Source organism: Zootoca vivipara, chromosome 3, assembly GCF_965207765.1.
Source record: "Zootoca vivipara chromosome 3, rZooViv2.hap1.1, whole genome shotgun sequence".
NCBI classification, from domain to species: Eukaryota; Metazoa; Chordata; class Lepidosauria; order Squamata; family Lacertidae; genus Zootoca; species Zootoca vivipara.
The window spans coordinates 55,731,228-55,744,342 of NC_142586.1; the positions used below are offsets into that span (position 1 = coordinate 55,731,228).

At 40.1% G+C, this 13,115-nt stretch overlaps 1 protein-coding gene across 8 annotated transcripts in view; it reads left to right on the forward strand.

Moving 5' to 3' along the window:
- LAMA2 (laminin subunit alpha 2) overlaps positions 1-13,115 on the forward strand; it is a 372,327-nt gene that overhangs the window by 297,659 nt on the left and 61,553 nt on the right. For all 8 annotated transcript variants that reach the window (XM_035109029.3, XM_088666122.1, XM_088666125.1 and 5 more), the window contains one exon: positions 5,365-5,467. In XM_035109029.3, coding sequence (XP_034964920.3) covers positions 5,365-5,467 — 103 coding nt within the window. The remainder of the gene's footprint in view (positions 1-5,364; positions 5,468-13,115) is intronic.

A 13,115-nucleotide genomic window follows, 5' to 3' on the forward strand; every position in this document is an offset into this window, starting at 1 on the left:
GCATTTTAAATAAAAGAATACATTCTGCTCATGTAAAAACACCAGGCAGGCCCCACAAATAACCCAGAGGTGCCTTTTAAATAAAAGGACACCTTCTACTCATGCAAAAACACGCTGATTCCCGGATTGAGAAGGCGATTGGGCCACATCCAGCCCCCGGGCCTTAGGTTGCCTACCCCTGCTTTTTATTAACACCTGTTCAAAAGCATTACTCCACCACATCTTTTGAGACTGGTGCCTCTTTTTTTGTCAATTCCTTTGAATGTTTCCTTCTTCCTTTTTAGTTTGTATGGTCTTCTAAAAGAGAACAATATGAGTCAATGTCTTTTACAGCATCTTCATTTCAACACCAAGTCTGTGGTCTTTCTAACCTTCATACAAAAACTCGTCAAGTCCTATTTACATGGTTTCCACAGTCTTTGTAACTACCCCACTGTTTCTCTGTGTTGCATTTGCCCCTTACATGTTCATGTGCCACACTGGTGCTGCACCTCCCTTTACAGGGCACAAATCATGGCACAGTACATAATTATGGGCTCGTCCACACTTCTGCTTGTCTCATGCCTAGAAAGCACAGGTTTAAGAGGTTTTCCATTTGCCCTGTGCTTTCTAGGCATGGATCCAAGAGGTTTTTTCATCTGTCCTGCTGCTTTTCCTAGGAAAACCTGCTGTTCAGCCCTGAATGGAACAAATGTCAATCTGTAGTAAAAGCGACTGATGTTTTTACATCAATAGTCCATGTAGTGTGTGACAGAACACCAGGAAACAAAGACGATGTCAGGAACTGGAATGTCTCTGAAGAGTGTGGTGTAGAGGGAGGGGACCAGGAGAATGACCCAGATGGGGGAGCCAGTGATTTATAAGGTTTGACGCCACCTGCCCGGCAGGAGTCCGGGAAGTAGGGAGAGTCAAGGCAGGCCACAACAGAGGAAGGTCCACCAGATGTGATGGAAGAAGAGGAGGCTGTTCAGCCAACAGATAGGTCAGTAGACTCCCCACCTTCACCTGCCCCGCTGTCTTCTAGAAGCAGGAGGGGCTTGAAGTGGGAAGAACAGCAGCGACTTCCATGCGGGGAAAAGTTGCAGGTTGCAGGCCACCTGTCGGTGGCAGGGGGTGGTATATAAGCTGGCAGGAGGGTGGGTCTCCCTGTTGCTGCAACTGTTGTGCAGGGACTAGAGGGTAGAAGTGTGTGTGTTTGTGTGTGTATACGGAGCACAGTAGAAGCTGCTGTACGTGCATTTCTTGTCAATAAAGAGTTAACTATCAGACATGTGCCTTCCTTCGCTGGGGAGGACAGAACATCTGCTATTGAACATCTGTCAGGAAAACAGTGACCTGTGGAATATATTATAGAGGCAACCAACTGTATCAGTCGCACATTAGTACTCGGGAAGGAGTGCACATAGATTGATTACAAGTGTGTGCAGTGTGACAAAACATAATATTCTACAGTTTCTGCAGAAAATATAATGATATTCCCAGGCAAATGCACCATTAAAAGTTCCTAGGACCTTGGTAATCATCATTTCAGTAAACAAGAAAAGCAGCAGAGACTATATCCTAAGAAAAGACAGAAGGAGAGGAGTTATGATTTTGGCTGTTAAGTGTCTCAAAGGTCAGTTTGCTTGTAAGGTCGTAGCAAAGAAGTAAAATGAAACAGAAGAATGCTTACCAGTATCTACACCTGAAATGTGTTACACAGAGATCTTACTCCAGTGACAATCTGGGACTCAGCCCTATTTCACATAGTAGAGTAATCTGCAAGCTTGCCATTAAACGGTTGTTCGCAACTAAGATCTACTCAGAGTATGCCCCTTGAAATTAAATGAACACAGCTAAATCAGGTTTATTTCAGTAGGTCCAATCGGAATCGAACTTAATTGAATACCACCCAAGGTTTGCATGAAGCATTATTAAAAAAAAGTCCACTTCTGTACAAGGAAGTTTTCCAATAGCAATTTGTCGATGTGCTGCTGCTGTTTTTTTTAATTCTTAATATTATATTGTTATGAATGAACTAGTTGACCACAGTCCTTCCCTGCATGCTCAGAGGAATGATATACAACCCTGCCCTGCAATCACATAGCTGTGTTGGGCAGTCAACAGCACCATATGCTATGCACATGGTGATCAAAGATCTGCTATTCATTTGCTTGCTCACTTCACTCCAAGAGAATTCACTCCCGTCCCTGGTATGAGGTGCCTGTGGGCATGGGGAAGAGCAGGTTCCTGGATTCACCATGGGAAGAAATGGAGACGGCATGATTGTGCATGGTTGTGCATCTGCTACCAGAATCCCTTTGCCTCTTGCCATCGATTCACAATGGACCAGGGATTTATGGACTGCATGGTTTTAAAGCTAAGAGCAGCCAGCAGTGAAAAATCCTAAGAATCCTAGAATGAAGAATAAGTGGCAACTAGAAAGATAAGCAGTATTAAAATATGACAGATGAATTCGTCTCATGCCTTATATGATGGATTCTTCTTTGCTTCTAAAGCAAAATAAATTCATCACAGATGAGGTATTTCCACTATTAAAGTGGATTTACATAGCCCATTACTTGTGTGGATGGCGATGGTAATCTAGGTTCTATCATGATAAAAGATCCAATTCAGAACTGAGGATCCTTAAAAAAGAATAATAATAAAGGCTTAACATATATTTAGGAAATGCTGGTATTTTATAAAATGCAGTAAAGCCATTAAATTGTGAAAGGGTTTGGTGCTATATATACTATAATTACCTAATTATTGCTAACAAATTTGTTTTTGTTTTTCTTATACAGTTTATAGAAGCTTCAGTATAGAGACACTTGGGGAGTATATCAAATGTCACACTAAGGGAGGCAAGTGGGGGTAGGAGGGGCAGCCCCATTGTGCAAGCAGAAGTCCCAAAAAGTACACAGGCATAATTCTGCCGTGGGACCCATTTGCTGAATCCTACCCTATACTAGACTATTTAAATTGTGAGGAAAAGTTTTATTGCTTTCGTTAAGGCAGTGTTGGTTTATTTATTGCTTGCCTTTTACTAGACTTTTACTAGATATCTCACAGTCGTCAGATTTCCCCCACCCCAAAGCTACTTTTACTCTACAATGCTTTGCTTGAGCAGCGGATATTCTTCTTACTCTTTTCTGCCATGACTTAACTAGGCCATATTTCCTCACAGTCTTTCTTGTATTTATTCACAATCACAGTTGGTAATTCTTATTTCTTTCCTTTTCCATTCCTTGTTTCTTCTATTCTTAAGCTTTTGTAGTACAATACTGTTCTTACAGGATAATTCCTGTGATCTCAGGGCACCTCCAAAAGTTACAATTTTTCACACATTTTCATTTAGGGAAAAAGGTGAAAGTTGCACATAGTCATGTGTGATGTTATGCAGATATATTACAATTAAGAAACATCATACATGTCTTGAGAAGCCACAACCAATTGCAAGTTTTTGTTATGTCTTCACACATCAAAACCAATGTGTATTTGTATCCTTGCATAAAACATCCATCCTTTCTACATACGGGTGTTTGCAATATTTAAAGTCTCCCATACATGGTGATTTCAGCTCTAAAACTTCCATTGCATGCTGGGTATCATGTATAGAGCATTTTCATTGCATGGCAATCATAATGATAAATTCAGTTTTGAAAGTATGATCTGTTCCTACTTTATCTATGTAAAATGTTATGCACATCAGTGCCAGTTAGTGCTGGATAAAGAGTAATCTCTACTGATCTGTTGAATAGCTTGTGTAAATAGTTTTTTTTTTTACAATGCATGTATTCCAATCAAATTTCCCTCATATCCAACTTGCATCTCCTTTTTGCTTTATTGCAAATTGACCTTTTCACATCTTCATTATGCTTATTGAACTTTTTTACTGTCCATTCAACTAAACATTTTATTTGTTAATAGCAATAATAGTAATCATCAACATCATCATCATCTCAATCCTTCAGTATATATTTCCTTACTAGTGCAGTGATCACCCCAATGCCTCTGGATCTGAAGGGAGAAAGAATAGAAGAAATATAATCTAATGTGGCAGGGGTACAGTTTTGCTGCATCTGATGGAATACCATTTTGAAGAATAATTTGAATATTTAATAAGAGAAAACAAATTGCATAAATAGATTTTCATGAATTTCAACTTTATTTTGATATTTTTACTAAATGGATAATATGACCCCATCCAAGGTAGGCAAGGCCAACAAGCAATCCTTTGGGTCTAGACTTGCCCCCAGTCATCATCATCATCCTTGTCTTAAGCTTCAGCTTGCTGTCCTTTATCCTGCACAGTTCCGGTCTAATTTGCTGAAATGAAAATAGAACTGAATGCCTTAAACCTTTTGATGACACTGCATTAAAAACCTCTAGCAAGTCTCATAGGACTAAGATTAGGCATAGTCATCAAAAATGCTAGGACTTGTAGTCCCAGTCCAGAGTGAAAAGACACTGTATAATTGTCCTTCTCAATGCTTTTCTGGGAGGAAACAGAATACATTTTTGCTATTACTCTGCCTTCCCACTCTAAAACACAGACATACAAGGGCTCAAAGAATCGTACAACCTGATTGCCTATAACAGCAATCAAGCTCTTATTTTAACCACGTATGTTAGCTGTTAAGTTTTTATAACACCCTTCCTCCAAGAAACCCAGAGAGCCTCCCTTCCTCTTTTACCACAGTCATTTCGTAAGGTAGGTTAGATGAAGAGGGTAACTGGCTCAAGATCACCAGGTGAGCTACATGGCTGAGGTTGAATTTGCACTTGTATCTCCGCAGCAGTAGTCCAACCCTTCAACCACTATGCCACACTAGCTCATTAACATTCTTTGCACATACAAACATCATAACACTTCCACAGATGTGTTTTATGTCACAGCAGACTCAGTTTGGCTCCAGAAACATACTGGCAGAATCCTCTTTTTAATGTTTGTAGGCCATGTCATGCATATTTTTAGGGATAGACAGCTGTATTCATGTAGATGCAGAAAGAATTTATAGATTTCAAATCTGTTCTAAATAATGTTTTAAAAAAACAAAAACAAAGGGAAAGTTCTGCTCCCTAGTTCAGCCCTGCTCTCATTTTCTGTTTCATGGCTGCCTGGAAAGTATTTGCTTTGATGTAAGACCCAAATTAATATGAAAAATATTATATTAGTTCTGTATGAGAAATATAGTGATTTGAGAGCATAATTTAAACTGCATTGATGATCATTTCAAATTTTCATGACGCTTGAACTAAATTGCCCCATTTTACTTTTTCTGAGGATTCTCAACTTCTCCTGAACCTGCTGCTTAGCATGCATTTCACTGACAGTAGTTGGTTGTTGGGTCTCTCCCCCCCCCCCTTCTTCTTCTATAGGCGTCTGGTCCAGAAGGATCATTAAAGGATGGTGCCAAGAATGCTCTGCAAAAAAGCTTCAGGGTTCTTAACGATGCCAACAGGCAGGCAAATGATGTTAAAGGTATGTCTTTTTCTTTCCCTGCAATAATTGGGTTTCATTGAAAAGCTAATGAGATCTACTGTGGTCTTAGTGTGCAAATATCTCTATAGGAAAATATTTTGATTTACAATTCTGTCTCTATAATCAGTACTTGATTTCCATATGAACTGTATACCCACCTATGGTGACAACAGTCTCTTACATCCAGATCCTAATTCAACCAGGAACTTTCTTGGAAGTTTGGAGCAACTTACAGTCTCTTAACCACTGTTTCACAATAGAAATTTAATAGCAATGACCTACAGAGGGGCAGCCACATTACGTAGTTTGTGGCAGCAAAAACAATGAGTCTGGTGGCACCTTAAAAGTTTATGGCATAAGCTTGAATGAACAAGAGTCCACTGCTCAAGACAAATGAAGTGTTAACCTCAGTTGTAAGATGCACACACACACACACACACACACACACACACACACACACTACATGTCTCTTTGTGTGTCTATCTGCACACATACAGGTAGGAAAAAACTAAACTAAACAGTGCTGCCAATAATTGGAATTTATGTCCATTGGGTACTTTATTACATTTCTTCCCTCTATACTCAGTTGTGTGCATTTTTGTACCAAGCAAGAGAGCTCTAGTCTGTGAAAGCTTAAATCATAATAAACACGTTAATCTCTAAAATGCCACCAGAGTCTTTGTTAACATTAACACCCTAGATCACATAACCTAATAGGAGGAATGATATAACAACATGTTCTCTATCCTCAGGAACAAAGATGATTATGTCAGAATAAATGAGGGCTGAGTTTGAATACACTTGGACAGAAGATACTGTATCACAGTCATCACCAAACTGCGGCCCTCCAGATGTTTTGGCCTACAACTCCCATGATCCCTAGCTAACAGGACCAGTGGCCACGGATGATGGGAATTGTAGTCCAAAACATCTGGAGGGCCGAAGTTTGGTGATGCCTGCTGTATCAGAAGGTCTGAGGACCCCAGGGACAGAAATGCACAAAGGAAGAACAGGCAGTGGCTTCAAACTATAACATCCTTATTTAGGGGCAAACTAGACACTTAATGCCTAGGTATTTAAAAAATATGCAAACATCTGCTAGAGGAGGGGTAATAGTTATTGGGACCCTGGCAGATGTGGAGGAGGAGTTTAATCATTTTACCACCCCCCACCCCCACCCCACCCCCCACCCCCCCCCCCGCTGTTGGTCCTGAAACAAATCTCTCCTGGAGGTGATATTTGCAGGTGTGAATCTGCCTCCAATGAAGGGATTCAAAGAAAGGGTTGTCCTCACGACTGCAGCAGGAAGAAAGGTGTGAAGCTTTCCTTTCCCACATGCTGCGATCCCAGTAATTATCAGCATGCCCAGTTGATGCTGTTTGTATTTTTTAAGAACTTGCAAATTAAATGCAAGGGCACATTTAGCATCACATCTAGTTTTCCCAACTTGCTCCAAGAGTGCTGAGTGGGCTACAATATCTTTTTATGTCATCTTACTTTCACAAGCACCCTTTCAGTTAGACAAGAGTGAGGGTCAAACTAGATGTGTCTTTAGAAAGCACACCATAATTTTGAAGAATCAGCAATGTGTGTTTGACTAGAGGGATGCACCGAGAAGAAAGAGGGGAGGCTTAACTCTTCCCTGCCCAGGCACAATCCCAATGGAAATTATGGCTGCTATTATTCTGGATTGAGGGGCTCCCATTGATGCCACTAGTTGCAGTCCTGGAGAAAATTCTCACCCCCATTCTTACTCATTTAAAAAGAAAAACACGGCATCCTTTCTAATGACTACGTTGAGACACATCTATTTTGACTCTGGGCAGCTTCCAACAGAATATTAAAATACAATAGTCTATTAAACATTAAAAGCTTCCCTAAACAGCGTTGCCTTCAGATGTCTTCTAAAAGTCTGGTAGTTCTTTTTCTCTTTGACATCTGGTGGGAGGGCATTCCACAGGGTGGGTGCCACTACTGAGAAGGCCCTCTGCCTGGTTCCCTGTAACTTGGCTTCTTGCAGCGAGGGAACCGCCAGACTGGGAACCGCCAGTCTATAGAGCATAGCCTATTGTACACAAATTACAGTCACATCCATTGCTCTGCATTCTGTCTGTTTCCTCTGACTTTGCCCACCTTTTCCCTCTGGTCCCACCTACCATGGTCCTCAGAAGGCTCTCTAGAGGAACCTGCTCAAGATCATCTGGCAAGTCACAACTTCATAAACTGGATTTGTTGATGGCTACACAACTGAATCTAATCAAAGTGCCTTATGCTGTATTGCAGAAAGCAATTGTATTTCAGTTCGTGCATTTTACATCTTGCATTCAACACCTTCGCCATCACGTTGTTGAGACATTGCTTTTCGTTATATGAAAAAATACTTATTTTATTTTTAAAATTACTGCTCCCCCCCTTCACTCTCAGTACCAAGGGAAAGTTCTGTCTTTCTAAAGCAATCTAATATCATCACAAAGGCATCTTTAAAAATTTCAAGTTAAGTACTCCTATATGGTCATGAAGCTCTATTACAGGTTAATTGGGAGGTTATGGAGCTGATTTTTCTTTTTTATTAGACAGTTCTAACAGTGATGAAACTGCTTTGGTGAAACATAAAGCTTTAATGTTTTTTTTCTCAGTGCTCTATCCTGTGTATATGTTAATATTTTGGCACACATTACTCTAACCCTGCAGGATCTGGTTGTGGCCTGGATAGACATTAAGCCAAATTGGAGCCTGAGATTCATTGGTTTTATTTGTTTGTGGCACTTGTTGCTGCATCATTATGTTATAACACTATCATTGGTGTTATTAACATAATTCCTTAGCCATGGCTTGGCATTTCTAGGTTAGGAAGAGAGCACTAAAAAAAAAAACTTACAGAACAAAGTCTCCTTAGAATCCTCCAAAGTCCCTATAGGAAGCCCACAACTAAAAGACAAATAATAGAGACTCTGTAAAGAGCTAGTAGGCAGAAGCAGTCATTAGTTTGGAATTTCTCTCTCTGCACTACAGGTAGTACATTAGTTAAAGTAATGAAAACCCGTAAACCACTCAAGTAATATATCCTCCAGGAACTCAGGCCTAGGCTGCGACAGAGATGGGAATGTTTTCTTGCTACATTATGACATCCACCTGATTTGTGGCCAATTACATAAGGTATAAAATGGCTGTTAATCAGGAAAATGCCATATATTACCTCCAAAATTTGCTGAAATAGTCCTTACAGAGCAAAACGTGTGACGGCAGCTATTAAAATGGAGATTTACTCATTTCTTCCTTTTTCTCTCTCTCCCTTCATGGGGCTGGAAGTCTGAAAGGGGAGAACTGATAGGAAAAGTAGATTCTACAGCTAGCATTTTGCACATATGTGGATTTCAAGCTCCTACCGGTAGCTATAAGTGATCAAATTCTTCTTTCCCTTGTCTTGCTGTATAAATGTGTAAGGGGAGTGGGGTTGTGAATACATATTTTTGAAGATATTTTATTCAGGCAGGCTTTTGTCTAAAGGTTAATTTCAAAATGAAAGCGCAGAAAGTATATTGTATTTGTTGGTGGTCATTCAGATCTAAGCCATTCCCTTTTTTCAGATTAGCAATTGATAACTTAACGGGAATTCTTTTTTTCAGAACTTCATTTCTAGTGTGCAGGTACTTTGTACTCAGTGCTTTTTTCTAGAAAAATAGGTGCTGGTACTCACCATGAAGTTGTTACAGTAAGTGCCATATTTTTTAACAACTACAAAAAGAGTACTGTTTACCCTTGAGTATCTCCTGAAGAAAAGCACTGAGGTCCCTAATAATGATTAGCACTGCCTTATAATATGTATTCCTGCAAAGTCACAGGATCTTTGTTATACAAGGTGAGTCTTTTAATAGAGGCCCCGTGGAACATGTGTATGTATCCACGAGGCCTCTTTTAAAGGACTCACCCTGTATAATCATCATCTTTGTATATGTTCCTGGATAAATCCCCATGAGCTTTTGGTTTGAATTACTTTATAACCACAAAAACGTATGGTGTCAGCAAAAAGTGAAGCACTTCCCACCATTAGTCATTGTCACCAAAGTATAGAATTAGAAAAGAATTCAGCAGGCTTTAAGGTATATGACTATACTGGTCACTTCCCCCTATTTATCTGAGACTTCACTACAATTACCAGACTACAATAACACTACAATTACCAGATCTGCAAAAGTAGTTCTTCTGAGATGTTTTCTAACAGGGGGTATCCAACTGAGTCATATTTGGAGTAGACCCATTGAAATAAATAGCTAACCAAAGTTGGTTATTGCTAACAGTTCCACTTATTTTAATGGTAATGTTCTGAGTATTACATAGTTGGATGACACCCAATATCCTAGACATATCTCATTATACTTTTTTTTTGATGTTTTCTTATAAAGACAACTCAGTTTTAAAGGTATGGGGTGGGAAGGAGAGGGAACCAAATAGGATATCCCTCTGCTTTGCCGATGTCAATGCCTAGGATCTCGATTTGCAACTATCTTGGAGAGCTCTAGGTCACCAAGGCCATGAAATTGAGAGAAGCCTCCTCGCTGAGCCATCTGATGTAGGTACAGGAAAACTCTTTCTTGCATATACTGTCATGAAGGATATGGGAGAGAAATTCTCATGAGCTATGTATCTTCTGCCACTCAGCCCTGAAAATGTCTCTGTGTCAAACTGGTTCTAGGAATCTGGACAGAATGCAGAGTCTGACGTGTGGGCATTCCTACCCTTCTGCTTCAGCGATTCTCCTTATAATTGGCTCAGTTTCAGCAGCAAATATTGCTTTGCTGTGCAAAGTATAGACCAAGAAAAATTCTTGCCTGCTATAGGTGGGCTTTTTGTGTAATTCCAATGGAAGAGAAATTATTGAGCCTTCAAAGATGCCTGTCTGCCTCTTAGTCATCTTCCCACTTCTCATTCTTCAGCTGCTTCACAAAAACAGTCAGGGCTCACCTAGGGCCTTCACATATTCACTGTAAGCCCCTTGCATTCATAAGTGCACAGGCTAAGCTTCTCCATCCTTGAGTAGAATGTGCTGCCTTACGTTGCAGTTGCCTTTATCATTCTCATTATGTTTGATTACTTCCTTACAGACTGCATGCCTGTTCCTAACATAATGAGTGAGAACTAGCTTAAGTTTGTCTAAAAAGCAAGGAAGTTGTCAGTCACAAATAAACTGAATGGATTTCATGCTACAACTACATCACAGTGTTTAACTTCACCACAGGTGACTTCGGAATATGACTCTTCGGAATATTTATCACCTGTAGAACAGAGCAGTTTCTTTAAAAAATAATGGTGATTTTCAGAACTTCATCCTCCAGTCTGCATGGAACTCCCTGAGGAAATTTATTTTGCCTTTTTTCCTTGTTAATATTTAGAAAACAATTAAAATGCATTTTGAGATATTAAATGGGAAATTTTAAAACAGATGGAGTTTGGATATTGGAATTTGGGAGATCCACAGAGATTAAAACTTATTAAAAGTCATAAAAATAGCCTGGCTCAGTGGTTGCAAAACTAGAAGTAGTTTTCAGAGCAGGGTGATTCTGAACTGTAAGAATAATTGGTATAGAATCATAGAATCATAGAGTTGGAAGAGACCACAAGGGCCATCCAGTCCAACCCCCTGCCAAGCAGGAAACACCATCAAAGCATTCTTGACATATGCCTGTCAAGCCTCTGCTTAAAGACCTCCAAAGAAGGAGACTCCACCACACTTCTTGGCAGCAAATTCCACTGTCGAACAGCTCTTACTGTCAGGAAGTTCTTCCTAATGTTTAGGTGGAAGCTTCTTTCTTGTAGTTTGAATCCATTGCTCCGTGTCCGCTTCTCTGGAGCAGCAGAAAACAACCTTTCACCCTCCTCTATATGGCATCCTTTTATATATTTGAACATGGCTATCATATCACCCCTTAACCTTCTCTTCTCTAGGCTAAACATACCCAGCTCCCTAAGCCGTTCCTCATAAGGCATTGTTTCCAGGCCTTTGACCATTTTGGTTGCCCTCCTCTGGACACGTTCCAGCTTGTCAGTATCCTTCTTGAACTGTGGTGCCCAGAACTGGACACAGTACTCCAGGTGAGGTCTGACCAGAGCAGAATACAGTGGTACTATTACTTCCCTTGATCTAGACGCTATACTCCTATTGATGCAGCCCAGAATTGCATTGGCTTTTTTAGCTGCTGCATCACACTGTTGACTCATGTCAAGTTTGTGGTCTACCAGGACTCCTAGATCCTTTTCACATGTACTGCTCTCAAGCCAGGTGTCTCCCATCATGTATTTGTGCCTTTCATTATTATTTTTTGCCCAAGTGTAGTACTTTACATTTCTCCTTGTTAAAATTCATCTTGTTTGCTTTGGCCCAGTTGTCTAATCTATTAAGGTCATTTTGAAGTGTGATTCTGTCCTCTGGGGTATTAGCCACCCCTCCTAATTTGGTGTCATCTGCAAACTTGCTCAGGATGCCCTCAAGCCCATCATCCAAGTCATTGATAAAGATGTTGAACAAGACTGGGCCCAAGACAGAACCCTGTGGCACCCCAGTAGTCACTACTCTCCAGGATGAGGAGGAGCCATTGATGAGCACCCTTTGGGTTCGGTCAGTAAGCCAGTTACAAATCCACTGAATGGTAGCATTGTCTAGCCCACATTTTACCAGCTTCTTTAAAAGAATATCATGGGGCACCTTGTCAAAGGCCTTGCTGAAATCAAGATAGGCTATATCCACAGCATTCCCTTCATCTACCAGGCTTGTAATTCTGTCAAAAAAATGAGATCAGATTAGTCTGACATGACTTATTTTTCAGAAACCCATGCTGACTTTTAGTGATTACAGCGTTCCTTTCTAGGTGCTCACAGACTGTTTGCTTAATGATCTGCTCTAGAATCTTTCCTGGTATTGATGTCAGGCTGACTGGGCGGTAATTGTTTGGGTCCTCTCTTTTCCCCTTTTTGAAAATAGGGACAACATTTGCCCTCCTCCAGTCTGCTGGGACTTCGCCTGTTCTCCAGGAATTCTCAAAGATCATTGCTAGTTGTTCTGAAATCACCTTTGCCAGTTCTTTTAATACTCTTGGATGTAGTTCATCTGGCCCTGGAGACTTGAATACATCTAAATTAGCCAAGTATTCTTGTATTACCTCCTTACTTATTCTGGGCTGTGTTTCCCCTGCTGAATCATCTGCTCCATATTCTTCAGGTCAGGCATTATTTTCTTTTTTGGAGAAGACTGGTATAATTTGGACAAGGCACCCAGGAGAGAAGCAGTCAGTATAACAGACATTGACTGAAGAACTGCTAAAACTACTACCTGAAATGTATCTGTTATGAAGAGATTATTTTTGAAAGCATTACATAGGTGTTATATATTTTCTTTTGAAATGTCCAACAGATCTTGGAGCAATATTAGAGAATTTTTATTATGAAGTGATTGATAAATAGAAATAATACATGTTAAAACAAATCAGATTAAAAAGTCATTGGAAGAGTCATTGTTTAGGCAATAAATGACCCTTAGTCTCTTGATTGTCTCTGGTTTCTTATGAAGGGTGGCATATAAATTTTAATAATAATAATAATAATAGCAGCTTTTTTCAGTCAGAACTCTCAGGTGGGGTGTTCATTGTGAGTTCTG